Here is a 15,818-nt window from a genome sequence, read left to right on the forward strand (position 1 = left end):
CTAGATGTTATGGTACATGCATACACTTTCAGGCTGTTTATACCCACTGTCACCAATACACATAAATGGGGGGGGGCTATGAAACTGTATAGGGCTGTATATATACTTGTCTCAGCTTAATGCGGGAAATTGTTTTAATTTCCAGCAATTTGTCTAAACTGTTCAAAAAAAAACTATGAACAGAGTTCAAATACAGGACTGTTTTGAAGAGACTTTCTAAAGTGTACTTTTAAAACATAGTAGTTTTTACCTTTCACAAAACTGAGTTACAAGAATACTTTTGTTTTACAGTGCATCCCTTCCTAGGAAGTCTCATTAAAACACTCTTTCTAGGGGTGATTTTGAATGCTGCACAGGGAAGGGAAGGAAATAATAGTCTTAACTTTTCTTAAAGGATACCAGAAACATTGCTGGATATAATTTAAGATTAGTGTTTTCTCTTTCATAGAAAGAACGTACATACTGGGACATGAGTACAGTTACAGCAAGTCTAGGTGTGCTAACAAAACAGGGCACATTCAAGTACAATAAGATTTTGCTTGAAATTAAAAACAAACTACATGAGATTAAAGCATTAAAATCATATTTCTCAATCTGAATACATGTTAAAAAAAATCAAAAGAAACGCAGAAGTGCTAGCTCACATTTTTACCATATTACAAAAGCAATTGGTACCCACGTCCATAAAAGCAGCAACAAAGCTGCTTGTCTGTTGAAGAGTAGTACTACTGCAAGTTGGACTGCATTCAATGCTAGTTGTAAAAACACCAGCTTTTTTTTCAGAAGTTGGTATCTGTACAAAATTGAAGCTTATTTTCTTCACTTCTGTCCCTTCAAAAGTCTTTACACAGTAATGCTAAAACACCCAGCTTTGAGATCCTGAGTCAATATATTGCCACTTTCTTTTTGGTAGCTTGAGCTTCATAGTGTCAACTGACCTTGTGTATCCATTTTTAATACAGTCTCTTCCTGTAGCATGGGCAAATATTTTAAATCTTCCAAAAAAAAAAAAAAAAAACAACCAAAAACGTTTTAAGTTATGATGTTAGAATGGCAGGACTTTTTCTTTAGGGAAGGTATTCAGTTGTGCTGCAATGTATTAGATTCTATAGGTGGAGCAGAGTCATATAGTGTATCTGTATCATGTGTAGGCTCACCAGCTAATGTACAAGGATTAGACAGTGTTCCAGCACCACAGTCACAGAAAAACCTAAAACAAAATATGAAAACCCAAAGATTAGGGAAGTGAGGAGAGGAAAATAATTGAGTAATACAGCAAGTATGCTACATACATACCTATCATGTCTAATAAATTCTACATCATGTCCCTGATGGCACTTCTTAATGCAGTTCACACATATGGCGTTTCGATCTGTGGTGTTACAAGTGTGACATCTAAAAAACAGAAGCTTACATTATTTTCCTCAATCATCTTATTTATTCAGAATACTGCAATCTGTTATATATTACCCTACAACCTTTGGCTTTTAAGAGGACCAAAATTTTTGTGGTTCTAGTCTAGTTCTGAAAAGAGACTTCAATGGAATATAACAATTTCCTATTTTGTGTCTCCCAAGGAAAACAAGTAGCTACCTTTATTGAGTCAATATGGGGGAGAGGAGAATTAAAACCACTCATGGTAGCTAGGGTATAAGGAATACTTAATGACAGTCCAGGAAAACAGTATAAATGTTTCGCATTTTCAGTGGTATCTACAGTTGTACAGTACTACATTTTCCCACATTTTATGGTCTCAAACAGGATCCTCCAAGAAGACTGATCACAGAACTTAATGTGGACAGCTAATAATTTTCAGTTAAATTCTATTAGCAAATACCCAGTGTACTTTCTTTTAGCTCATACACTTTTAAGGGAAAGCTAAAAATGTTGAGTTCTTGTCAGTTAAGGAGAGAAAACCTTAGTATATCTCTTTTTTTAAGACAAATAACAGAAATATACCTGTAGAAATCATGCATGGGATAGCTGGTATAACTTGATATTTTATATAAACACTGGCCTCTACTAACAGCCTTTTCTATGGCGTCTTGATTGTTCATTATTTTGTTATCTGTAATAAAAGAAAAAAGCAATATTCTATAGTATAAAGACTTAAAGTTTAAGAGCTTTAAAAGAGACTAATCAATGAACTAAAAAAAAAAAAAACTGGCTAGGAATAGAAATGAGTTTTCCTTGTATAAGGTACTCCCAACTTATTTAGAATAAGTTGAAACAAAACTTTCAAAATACATCTCTTGAGTTGCTGGTTAACTACTGTACAGTGACAGGAATTAAATTACTGGATAGCAATGACTTCTGATTATCTTCTCATGGTATATTTAGTGCACTTATAGGCAGAACACAAGATTCCAACATACCTTTCATTGTCACATTAACACCAGATGCTAAAAATAAGCCTCCAAATCGGTTGTTAAAAATTTGATTGCCTTCTAGTGTTGCAGTTGCATGATTTGTAATTTCAATACCTGAAGCAAAATTTACAAACAGCAGATGCATCACTTTATATAGTTTCTTAAAAGAAACCTGAAATATAGCAAATGTAGTAAACTAGTTCTTTTATATAAAAAGTATGTTAAATGTAGTAAACTGTATATTAATTCCTAACATCTAAAGAAAAAATGGAAGCTTATTTGAATCACTTAGTTCTCTATCCCTGCTAAGGAAGGAATAATACAGATGGTTCATACTCTACTTTATTGATAATGATTTTAAAATTTCTCTCCAACTAAGAAGATAGGACCCAGAAATATGTGTAGGCAGGAGCTAGATGGTTATTTGGAATTAAGAGAAATTGTCTTTACTGGCAAAAAGTTGAAATATATGCATAATACTTGAATTTTACTTACCAGTATCTTTAAAAGAACATTATTTGTGAGGTCAGAGGGCTTGCATTTTATCTTTATTCCTAATGGTAGCCAGTATTACTCTATCCAATTAATGATTCTTAATTACTACTGAACTACAAGAACAACTATTCTAAGTTTGGCTTAGAGTAGAAGAATCCAAAACTTGGACTGTGTGAGCTCAGTCCCTAAGTCATGTCCAACTCTGCAACCCCGTGGACTGAATCCAAAACTTGGATTAGGTGCTCTTAAAAGCAATTGTAAACAAGCACTCGGCCGACTTCCACAGCACACTGCACACCTTTAGTTATTAAGAAATGATACACCAAGAATCAATTTAATGTACAGCAAACAAGCTACAGGTCACAAAAGAAAATACAAACCTGCAGCAAATCCATCAAATATTCTGTTTTTCCTCAAGACTGGATGACTATTAGTGCTGATTAGAACACCTGCTTGAGCATTCCTGAAAATATCATTTTCTTCAAGGAGACCTATAATGAAATATTTCCCCAGGTTAGGGCTAATCCACATAGCAAATTTTACTGTCTTTTTGGTGGTATTTAGGTTTTCTTTTAGTTTCTTATTAATTGGACTATAAAATTCATAGGACTAATTTTTCAACTGAAAAGAAAGTTTGTTTAGTAATTTACAAATATTTAAATTTAAGCAAAAATTTTAAAATTAGCAGATAAGCATTCTCACCAATAAACTGGACGTGCCATGGTTGCAAGGACCATGTATAGCTTACCACTGCATCCACAGTGCCCAGGCACAAGGCATAAAGCTGATTCTTCCTCAACACTACTGAATTAATTCCTCTGAAGTATTTTTAAGATCTCTGCATTCTCCATGCTTTAGATTCAAGCCCCAATTCTTTCTGGCCACTATCAGCATTCCTTGGTCAGTTTCTTTACTTCGGTCTCTCTTCTGCTATTGTTTCCCCAAGTTCCCTACAACTCTATCATATCCCTTTATCAGTATAAAAAACTTATCAGTATAAAAAACTTACAGAATCAAGTTTAAAATTTAACTTGCTGTTTACAGTCTTTCAAAATATTCCCCCAACCTACCCCTCTTGTTTCACTACATTACTTACACTTTGAATATACTATACATTTTTATCTCTATTTCCTTTGATTTATATTATTTCCTCTTTCTGCAGTGTCTTCCTATAGTCTTTCTTCTTAATGTCACTTCTTCTGGGAGGTTTTTGGTTTTCCTCTACCAAATTAGTTATTCTCTCTTCTGGGATGATAACGATGATTAAGAGTAGACTGAGGAATCAGACTTCATGCCTTCAAATACTGACTTAACCACTTCCAAACTCTGGGCAAATTACTTCTCTTTATTTCAATTTCCTTATCAGTAAAATAGGCAGAATAGCACCTACCACAATAGGGTTATTATGAGGATTAGTTAATACATGTAAAAGTACACAGTACTAAGTATTAACATGGCTCCTATAAACCTACTTATGTACACTGAATCATATTTAGTTATGTACTAGTGTTTCTATGCTCCCTGAAGACATGAAATGCTTTTATTTATGTACATGTCTGACCTATCTGTAATTGTTAAGTATTAACCTATAAGTTCCTTTTCTCCTAGAAAAGACTATTCCAAGTGCATGAGTGCATGTGTGCTGTCACTTCAGTTGTGTCCGATTCTTTGTGACCCCATGGACTGTAGCCCACCAGGCTCCTCTGTCCATGGGATTCTCCAGGCAAGAATACTGGAGTGGGTTGCCATGCCCTCCTCCAGGGGATCTTCTCGACCCAGGTATCTCCTCGACTCTTGCACTGCAGGTGGATTCTTTATACCACCGAGCCACAGGAGAAGCCTGACTATTCCAAGACCCTACCTCTAATCTTGCAGATGTCCACTATAGGCTCAAGTACTATTGCTAAGGTCTAGTCCAAACTACTGCATACATACAAAGCCTTTTCATTATACTGCATATATAAAAACAAAGCCTTTAATGATTTGGGCCCTGCCCCCTTTCCAGCCTCCACTTTCAGAATCTCTTGCCTTACTAAACCACTGTTTCCTTTTAGACTGCTGTTTACAATGTGCTACTCCATTAGACTATAAACTCTCTGGATGTAGTACTGTTTTATATTCACCATTTTATCTTTAGTATCTGTATCACAGTGTTAGGCACAGGTATGTTCAATTAGTAAGTATGCTACTGCTAAGTCGCTTCAGTCGTGTCCAACTCTGTGCGACCCCATAGACGGCAGCCCACCAGGCTCCCCCGTCCCTGGGATTCTCCAGGCAAGAATACTGGAGTGGGTTGCCATTTCCTTCTGCAATGCATGAAAGTGGAAAGTGAAAGTGAAGTCGCTCAGCCATGTCCGACTCTTCGCGACCCCATGGACTGTAGCCTTCCAGGCTCCCCCGTCCATGGGATTCTCCAGGCAAGAGTACTGGAGTGGGGTGCCATTGCCTTCTCCAAATTAGTAAGTATATACTAGAACAAATGAAAGAGTGAAATAACTACTTTCTATACCAGAATGGCCTTCAAACCCGTAACCCCTCATCTTACCAGTAAATACTCATTTTTTCAAGACACAGCTCAAGAGTGCTTTTACTCCAGAACCTTTTCCAACACCTTACAAATAAAACCAACAATTCTGTACTGTGTTTTCTCATTGTATCTTATAAAGAATCCTATCAGAGGATTATGTCATTTACTGAACTACTAGATTATAAGCTTCTTGAGAGTCTATGTCATTAATGGAATCATGCTGCTTGGTGGTAGCAGTAAATTTTGTTGATTAAGTCTTGTTATGTTAGAGTAATTACTAGCTAATCTTCTATACAAGGTATGTATGATGTTGGGTTACTGATACTTCAGGAATGGTGATAATTTGCATTCAATAGTCTCTATGAACAAAATAAACTGGCAAGAGGCAGGGACTGTAAGCTTTTGCCTCAATGCAAAGTTGATTTGACCTTTATGGATACCAAACTGAGCACATCTTGGCTTCAATAATTCAATTCTCTAAGAAAGATGGTTGTGAACAGGTACAAATAAGCAATACTGACTACAGACATTTTTATATATTTACAGACCAATTAATTTTTCACACCTAGTTCTATAACTTGACCTTAAAGTTTATTATAATCATATCACTATTCTGGATAATAAAAAGTCCAGAGAGGGGGTGTAAACAAATTCTGCTACCTTAAAAAAGCCTTACTAAAAAAAGCCTTAAAAAAGTAGCACAAAGTAGCTGTAACAGGAGAAGAAAAATTCTGCAAACATGTCTCCTTTAACTCTAGGCACTAACCTCCTAAGCCATCTCAAGATTTAATAAGGAAAGAACATGATTCCCTTACAATGACATTAATTGGCAATGTCATTGATCATTAAAGATATGGAAGAATAATGGAAAACTGGGTTTTTAACTAATGCAAAGTTAACAACAATACCTCGACCCCCATTAAATATACAGATGCCACCATCTCTTCCATCATGGATTTTATTTCTTCTTAGTGTAGGATTACTGTCTGTCTTAATCCAGACTCCAGCCATTGCATTGTCAAATATTTCATTGTCTTCTATACAGCCTAGACCTATAAATGGAAAAATTTAGGTTATGTTATTTAGAAAGTGTATTTCTAAGGATAATATCACTGAAAAAAGAAAAAAAGGTAAAAGATTAAACATACCAGAATTATAAACTAGAATTCCACCATTCTGTCCTCCCCAGATTTTGTTGCGCCTAATTTTGGGGTTGCTTCCAGTCCTATGGATAGAATAGAAAGTAATACCATCTCACTGCTTCTGCTCCCACATCCCATGTTAACAGTGGGTTTTAAACCCACAACAATCACTGTAAGAATTAACGACATAATTAAACATCACCTTCAAGATACTCTGAGAAGTCTGTCAGTGAGGAAACGGGCTTAATTTTGTGTAATTCTATCTTCCCACAGAACAGACTTAGCTATAGATTATTACTATAGAGTCTCCTAATATGTAAACTAAACTGAGGAGGTTAGATTAAGCAACATTTATTATTATATGCTCCCCTCATATGTAAAATAAAATATGATCAGGACTACTACAATTCCAAAAACTGGTAAAATACAAGAAAGAAGGATTTAAAGCCTATTAATTTTGCAGAATGAGCGTAAAAACAGAAGCTCCCATTTAATAAGTACCCATGACATGTAGGTACCTTACAGGTATTTTTACATAGCTTTCCACTCTCCAAGTATGATAGAGTACACTGATAGCTGATAAGGACTGTCATACTGGATGACACAACAGTGGAAATGGGCTCTTACGGCATATGTGTCATTCAGCCAAAACTTACACAATTTAAGCCAAGAGTTTGATAGAATATGAACACATATACAAAAGGAGGAATAAAGATTAAGCATAAGCATTTAGTAACTAGGTAATTTTTTCTATTTACCCTACACACTCACAATTCCCTCCCCGAAGAAAGCCAAATGTGAAAACATTTACCTTATCTGAACCCCTGAATACATATGATTATAAATATCATTGTCCTCTAGTACTCCATGTCCATTGTCATAAAAATAAACACCAACCTAAAATAAAGAATTTTTTCAAATTAAAAAAATGTGTTTATAAAACAATAATTTCCCATACTAAGTCAAACATAACCTTACCTGCTTGCCACTGTGTATCCTGTTTCTTCTCAGTACTGGAGTGCTGCCAGTTGTCACCCAGACTCCGGCCAGAGTATTACTATAGACTTCATTCTCTTCTATTACGCCTTGTCCTTTCTCATGCTAAATAAAAGTTATTGACTATAATATGGATCTTGTATAAGCCAAGTAATTTACAGTACAGTCTACCTTTTGAGACAAACTATGACCAGAAAAAAAGAGCTAACTGGTAACATTCTCTTACCTAGTCTTTACCTGAGTTTAAGCTCAAAGGTTTTATACTGTCCTTTGTGTATTTTTGTATTTTTAAATCTATTATGGTAAGAACAGTAGCACTGGATTTTCTTATTTCATTCTAAGATACAAAACAAACCAAAGTTCTCTCACTTAAGAAGTTAATAATTATTTCAACCTATCACTGGTTCAAAACAAGGTTCAAGTTACTAACATTATTTTCAGTAGAAGATTTAAGACATGAATATTTCTAGAACTAGGAATAAAAATTAGACTCACACCTGGCATCACACAAGGACCTTTCTGAAATCCTCTACATTTTCTTACTTGAATAACAGTGTCAGATACTATCATGACAGAAGACACAGGACTAATACACTAATACATAGGTTTTTAAATTTTGTATGATGCTTAATTATGTTTCAACATCATCTCAAATGTCTGGCTTTTTCAGAAGATAAAAATATTCAAGTCTAGCATTATTAATACTCAGTGGTATTATGATTTTAATTAATAATTTTGGAAAATCTCAGAGACTCATACAGTAATCACACTGGCCAAATTCTAGTGTAACAAGTATAACTCAGACTGCCAACCATTTGTTGTATGCGTTCAGCCCATACTGCCATTATAATTAGATATTTCAATAAAAAGGTGTTATCTCCTATGCTTAGTCAGTTGACAAAATTATACAGAGCACTACACACAAAATATTAAGTCAATCATACACTGGGAGAGATAAAAAGTTGAATATGGCCTACTTAAAGGTAGACATAATTTTGTATTCTCTTTTCTACCCCAACTTTGATTCATGAAGTTCTAGAACTGTATTAATTAACTGTATTTATTTATTAACTTACCACATAAATTCCACCATGCTGGCCATCATGAATTTTGTTATGTCGAACAATTGGACAACTGTTTGTCCTAATCTGAATTCCTGCTAATGCATTGCCTATTTAAAAATAAAAGTTACAATATCAACATATGGAGCCTAATGGAACATAGTAAGAGCACAATTCTGTGAAATACGTCATATTCAGAAAGATATTTATGATCCATTTAGATTTCAGGACAAAACTAAGGAAACTAGGAGTGTAAGAAGATGCAGAACAATTGCAGGCAGTCTGAGAATAGTGGTTAAGACCAGAGATGCTGGAGCCAGGCTGTTAAGTTTTGACTCCCGGGAATTTGACTTATTTCCTGTGTGACTTTAAGTTGCTTAAACCTCCTTGTACCTTTGTTTCCTGACCGGGAAGTGGGGGAATATTTAATACTGCCTACTTCACAGGGTTGATGTAAATATATATGACTTAATTCAAGTAGGGTACTCAAAAAAGTACCTAGCAATGAGTAAAATTATGTGTATTATCCAGTAAGTATTAGCAAGAGAGGACACCCAGGAACATATCAGTGTCTAGCACACAGATACCTAGTAATTGTTTGCTGAATTAATACCTCAAAAGTTTTAATGAGGAATAAGTATTTTCCCTTTCTAATTAGTACCAAAGTGTATAAAACTACCACAGAAATTGCTAAACAATGGAATGAATCTAAGGGAACTGCAGACACTCTGTGAGAATAGGGTCTTAGTTTTATTTTCATCCCTAGTATGTAGAACAGTGCCTAATACATAGTAGATACTCAGTAAATGTTTGTTAAGTGAATAAATGCCACAGAATAATCTTTATTGAGAATTTAAAGAACCTAGATCAGTTCTCCTATTCAGAAGGTTTCAAAATGGTCCCTTTACTAATGACAGGAACACAGGCCAGGCTCTAAAATTTTACAGAACAAAATATATTTACCATAAATGTCATTTCCTTCGATAAGGCCTCGTCCATCACCGAAGATGTAAACTCCACCTTGATTTCCATTAAATATAGAATTCCCCCTACAATCATGTGGGGAAATAAAAAACACACAAAAGAATCTATTCAGAAAAGCTTGCTTGTTTTATTAAAAGCCCAGCCATGTTCATGTGATCTTAGAAAATTATTTAACTTCTATGAGCCTCAGCTTCCTAATTTATGAAATGAGGAACTAGATGATTTCCCTTCAATTCTAAGACTTAAAGCTTTGGAAAAGCCATCCAGTATTGGAGATGCTGGCACCCCACTCCAGTACTCTTGCCTGGAGAATCCGAGGGACGAGGGAGCCTGGTGGGCTGCCGTCTATGGGGTCGCAGAGTCGGGCATGACTGAAGTGACTTAGCAGCAGCAGTAGCAGCACTCTTAAAAATTCCCCTCAAAAGTGCTAATTCAGGGAACTCCCAGACAGTCCAGTGGTTAAGACCCTACACTTCCACTTCAGAGGGCCCAGGTCTGATCTCTGGTCAGAGAACTAGGATCCCACAAGAAGCGAGGTCAAAGGAAACAAAAACAAAACTTATTAATATTTACAAAAAAAGGGGCTAATCCATTTAAAAGAACTTTTCTTAGCTCATCTATAAGCATTTGTTGAATAGTAATTAAGATGGAAATCACATAATCAACTTTCATAAAGCCAGTGGAAAACAGTTTTACAGAAATAATTCATGGTCATTGATTTCATTATAATAGTTCTGTTTTACAGTCTTCAGTTCAGTTCAGTTCAGTCGCTCAGTCGTGTCTGACTCTCTGTGACCCCACTGCAGCACGCCAGTCCTCCGTGTCCATCACCAACTCCCGGAGTTCACTCAGACTCACGTCCATCGAGTCTGTGATGCCATCCAGCCATCTCATCCTCTGTCGTCCCCTTCCCCTCCTGCCCTCAATCCCTCCCAGCATCAGAGTCTTTTCCAATGAGTCAGCTCTTCATATGAGGTGGCCAAAGTACTGTAGTTTCAGCTTTAGCATCATTCCTTCCAAAGCAATCCCAGGGCTGATCTCCTTCAGAATGGACTGGTTGGATCTCCTTGCAGTCCAAGGGACTCTCAAGAGTCTTCTCCAACACCACAGTTCAAAAGCATCAATTCTTTGGCGCTCAGCCTTCTTCACAGTCCAACTCTCACATCCATACATGACTACTGGAAAAACCAGAGCCTTGACTCAATGGACCTTAGTCGGCAAAGTAATGTCTCTGCTTTTCAATATGCTATCTAGGTTGGTCATAACTTTCCTTCCAAGGAGTGACTTTTAATTTCATGGCTGCAGTCACCATCTGCACTGATTTTGGAGCCCAAAAAAACAAAGTCTGACACTGTTTCTCCATCTAGTTCCCATGAAGTAATGGGACCAGATGCCATGATCTTCATTTTCTGAATGTTGAACTTTAAGCCAATTCCTTCACTCTCCTCTTTCACTTTCATCAAGAGGCTTTTGAGTTCCTCTTCACTTTCTGCCATAAAGGTGGTGTCACCTGCATATCTGAGGTTATTGATATTTCTCCCGGCAATCTTGATTCCAGCTTGTGCTTCTTCCAGCCCAGCATTTCTCATGATGTACTCTGCATAAAAGTTAAATAAGCAGGATGACAATATACAGCCTTAACGTACTCCTTTTCCTATCTGGAACCAGTCTGTCGTTTCATGTCCAGTTCGAACTGTTGCTTCCTGACCTGCATATAGGTTTCTCAAGAGGCAGGTCAGGTGGTCTGGTACTCCCATCTCTTTCAGAATTTTCTAGTTTATTGTGATCCACACAAAGGCTTTGGCATAGTCAATAAAGCAGAAATAGATGTTTTTCTGGGAACTCTCTTGCTTTTTCCATGATCCAGCGGATGTTGGCAATTTGATCTCTGGTTCCTCTGCCTTTTCTAAAACCAGCTTGAACATCTGGAAGTTCACGGTTTACATATTGTTGAAGCCTGGCCTGGAGAATTTTGAGCATTACTTTACTAGCGTGTGAGATGAGTACAATTGTGTGGTAGTTTGAACATTCTTTGGCATTGCCTTTCTTTGGGATTGGAATGAAAACTGACCTTTTCCAGTCCTGTGGCCACTGCTGAGTTTTCCAAATTTGCTGGCATATTGAGTGCAGCACTTTCACAGCATCATCTTTCAGGATTTGAAATTGCTCAACTGGAATTCCATCACCTCTACTAGCTTTGTTCGTAGTGATGGTTTCTAAGGCCCACTTGACTTCACATTCCAAGATGTCTGGCTCTAGGTGAGTGATCACACCATAGATGATTATCTGGCTTGTGAAGATCTTTTTTGTACAGTTCTTCTGTGTACTCTTGCCACCTCTTCTTAATATCTTCTGCTTCTGTTAGGTCCATACCATTTCTGTCCTTTATCAAGCCCATCTTTGCATGAAATGTTCCCTTGGTATCTCTGATTTTCTTGAAGAGATCTCTAGTCTTTCCCATTCTGTTGTTTTCATCTATTTCTTTGCATTGATGGCTGAGGCAGTCTTTCTTATCTCTTCTTGCTATTCTTTGGAACTCTGCATTCAGATGCTTATATCTTTCCTTTTCTTTTTTGCTTTTCGCTTCGCTTCTTTTCACAGCTATTTGTAAGGCCTCCCCAGACAGCCATTTTGCTTTTTTGCATTTCTTTTCCATGGGGATGGTCTTGATCCCTGTCTCCTGTACAATGTCATGAACCTCATTCCATAGTTCATCGGGCACTCTATCTATCAGATCTAGGCCCTTAAATCTATTTCTCACTTCCACTGTATAATCATAAGGGATTTGATTTAGGTCATAGCTGAATGGTCTAGCGGTTTTCCCTACTTTCTTCAATTTAAGTCTGAATTTGGTAATAAGGAGTTCATGATCTGAGCCACAGTCAGCTCCCGGTCTTGTTTTTGCTGACTGTATAGAGCTTCTCAATCTTTGGCTGCAAAGAATATAATCAATCTGATTTTGGTATTGACCATCTGGTGATGTCCATGTGTAGAGTCTTCTCTTGTGTTGTTGGAAGAGGGTGTTTGCTATGACCAGTGCATTCTCTTGGCAAAACTCTATTAGCCTTTGCCCTGCTTCATTCCGTATTCCAAGGCCAAATTTGCCTGTTACTCCACGTGTTTCTTGACTTCCCACTTTTGCATTCCAGTCGCCTATAATGAAAAGGACATCTTTTTTGGGTGTTAGTTCTAAAAGGTCTTGTAGGTCTTCATAGAACTGTTCAACTTCAGCTTCTTTAGCGTTACTGTTTGGAGCATAGACTTGGATTACTGTGATATTGAATGTGATAAGAATTTACAGTCTTAGCCAGTGCCTATAAGACTGGATCTGTGGATTCCCCTGGTGGTCCAGTGGTTAAAAATCCACCTCCCAATGCAGGGGACATTGGAAGATTCCATAAGCACTGGGGCAACTAATACCATGTGCCACAACTACTGAGCCCACGCTCTAGAGCTTGTGCTCTGAAATAAGAGGAGCCACTGCAACAAGAAGCCCACACACTGCAACTAGAGAGCAGACTCCACTCTCTGCCACTAGAGACAGTCCACATACACCAACAAACACCCAGCTTAGCCAAAAATAAAATAAATGATAATAAAAAAGACTGGATCTGTTTGTTTCCTTGCTGTGGCCAGAGGGAGTGTCAGGAACTGACAGCTTAAAGTTTTGACTCTTTTGTTATTCTTGGTCTCTTTGTCTAAATCTTAAGAGATAATTAATAACTATCTGGTCTCAGAAACAAAGAAAAAGGACAAGACAGATCATTCCGATTCCAAGAGAAGATCACAGACCTATTTACTCATCTATAATGAAGTTTGATGCATTTAAAATGAAAATCACAGCATTTGTAATTTTTCATAAAGAATAGGTTACATTGATGAGATCACTAATAAAAAACACTGCAAAATAAATGCAATAGCTATGTTCATTCAGATGAACAGACTTTTATTAGGTAAATCTATTTTATAGTAATCAGGTATCTAGGAAAAACAGAGTTAAAGCTAAGTATCTTAACTCTTCTTATAACACAAAACATAAAGTGAAAATATAATTCTCTTCCATAATTATATAGAAATACCTTATTGTTGGGTCACTATTTGAGGTAATCCATACACCTGCAAAGTTGTTTGCATAGATTTTATTCTCTATGAATTGTCCTCTTCCTTTTTCATGAACATATATTCCCCCAGTCTGCCCATGATGAATTTCACATCGAACCACTGTGGGGTTGGCGTAAGCTTTTACTTCAAAGCCTGCTATCCGGTTTCTGTGTATGTTGCAGCTTTCAAAGTAACCCTGGAAAACACAGAAATTAAGCCTGAAGGTAAGGCTACTTTCCAAAGAGAAATGACTTAATAAACCTTTTAAATGTTTACCTCCAAATTAAGTATTAGAAACACTCAAGAGTTAAGAATGAAACAGAGACAGATATATACTAAATCTCAAATTATAAACGTTTAAATGTTTTAAGCATTTCAGTTTAATTAATTTGAATTAATTAAATCCTCTAATTAATGTGTGTATATTCAAAGCCAGGAAAGAAAAATAGGGAAAGATTTATTCAATAAACGCAAATAAATACCATTACCAAGTAAGAATATATATTCTTCAACAAAAGGTTTATTTAAGTATTAAAGAAAACCTTAAAAATGTCCCAAAAATCAACTATTAAAAAGTTGACCAAAGGACATAATCAGAGACTACAGTAAAAGACATAATAATGTTCATTTTGGCACAATAGAGAACTGACTCAAAATGTTGTGAAGACATTCATATACATTCAATATGATCTCAATTTTATTTGGGGGGAAAAAAAAAACCTGAAGGATAAAAGAATATGACAGTGTGATTAAATGAGCATTGCTATTATGCATGTTTATGCATATCCTTTATGCTTCTCTAAATTTCTTAGGACATTCTACAATGGATATATTTTACTTATTTTCTAAAGATAATAAACATTACTGTAATAGTGATATCTTAAATTCTAAGACCCAGTCAGACTGAATGTTAGAGGAAAAAATGAGAGTTAAATGACAGCACTCCTAGAAGCCATTTCATACTCCTTGTCTACCTCCCTTCAAAAACTCAATGTGTTCCCCTCTCATTAAATTCCCTTTAGCACTAAGTATTTTCTTATGCTACTTCCATGTACTATCTTGTGCTTAATTTGTTATATCCATTTTTACCTGATTATAAGCTCCTGAAGAGAAAGGGTGCCTCTTTTACTAACTTCTGGAACATCTATTTAAGATTTTACATATGGTAAGCACTCAAACATGACTTGATAAACTTTTTGCCAAATCTAGTAGAGGTTAAAACAGGAGGTAATTCTGAGTATTCTAATATACTACATATTTAACTCTTTAAGAAAATGTCTCTCTGAGAATAACATTTAGAAGTAGTTTTCAGGTTTCATTTCCCATAAATAAAGTACAAATCACTTATAACTTACCTGTTAGCATATAGGTTATAAACTTACTCTTTTTTAAAAATTGGGGGATTGCATAAAAAATAGCTCCTTGATATATGAAACATTTTTTCTTCTTTGATTTATACCAAAAAAAAAAAAAGAGTATCAACACCAGGTGTATACAGACTATTATGGCAAAACTGAGTATCAAAGAAACAAACATTGTAAAAGAGATTAAACTGAAAGAGATTAATGTCAGATTGAAACAATTCAACATTTTGATGTTTTCATCATTGAGAAGGGAGCTCAACTTGTTTCTCTCTCTGTCAGGAGTTGAATGATATACCCTGAATGGTAAACCTGGGAAAGAATAAACTGAGTATGCTCAATTCAGCTTCACTCTTTTTCTCACAGAAGTGAGCTGCCCTTAGGGGAGTATACCTTCTTTACTATTCCATGAACATTGCCTGTGATTAAGTAGATAAGCCCATTTTATTCCAGGGTTCAGTTAAACAGACCCATTTAGTTCTCATTCTAAGTTGTATCATCCAATTTAACCTTTAAGGGAAATGAAGTTGATATTTCAACCTCCTTATGCTACTTCATAACTTTGATTTCTTAATTTGCTCACAATGCGGCAGGAAAGGTATGCTATTTACTGGGCTTCTATGAAGATTCCAGTGACAGGACACTGTCATGTTCTGGCTGTGCTAGTGCAACATATGGTACTGCAAGTATACTTTGCTACAGTGTATCTACTAGAAAATTTTCAAATGCATGGTTGCTTTTTTGGCAACACCACACATCTTGCTGGATCTTAGTTCCCTGAA

At 36.1% G+C, this 15,818-nt stretch overlaps 1 protein-coding gene across 2 annotated transcripts in view; it reads right to left on the reverse strand.

The window, feature by feature from the left end:
• Window positions 1-40: 40 nt before the first annotated feature.
• Window positions 41-15,818, reverse strand: part of FBXO11 (F-box protein 11) — a 108,938-nt gene continuing 93,160 nt past the window's right edge. For both annotated transcript variants that reach the window (XM_040224762.1, XM_040224760.1), the window contains exons 12-23: window positions 13,654-13,871; window positions 9,554-9,639; window positions 8,606-8,700; window positions 7,512-7,634; window positions 7,345-7,430; window positions 6,540-6,616; window positions 6,300-6,443; window positions 3,245-3,355; window positions 2,376-2,483; window positions 1,960-2,068; window positions 1,297-1,395; window positions 41-1,210 (exon numbers count right to left, since the gene is read on the reverse strand). In XM_040224762.1, coding sequence (XP_040080696.1) covers window positions 1,081-1,210; window positions 1,297-1,395; window positions 1,960-2,068; window positions 2,376-2,483; window positions 3,245-3,355; window positions 6,300-6,443; window positions 6,540-6,616; window positions 7,345-7,430; window positions 7,512-7,634; window positions 8,606-8,700; window positions 9,554-9,639; window positions 13,654-13,871 — 1,386 coding nt within the window. In that variant the 3' untranslated portion in view covers window positions 41-1,080. The remainder of the gene's footprint in view (window positions 1,211-1,296; window positions 1,396-1,959; window positions 2,069-2,375; window positions 2,484-3,244; window positions 3,356-6,299; window positions 6,444-6,539; window positions 6,617-7,344; window positions 7,431-7,511; window positions 7,635-8,605; window positions 8,701-9,553; window positions 9,640-13,653; window positions 13,872-15,818) is intronic.

The sequence above is a fragment of the Oryx dammah genome, unplaced genomic scaffold (genome assembly GCF_014754425.2).
Source record: "Oryx dammah isolate SB20612 unplaced genomic scaffold, SCBI_Odam_1.1 HiC_scaffold_25, whole genome shotgun sequence".
NCBI lineage: Eukaryota > Metazoa > Chordata > Mammalia > Artiodactyla > Bovidae > Oryx > Oryx dammah.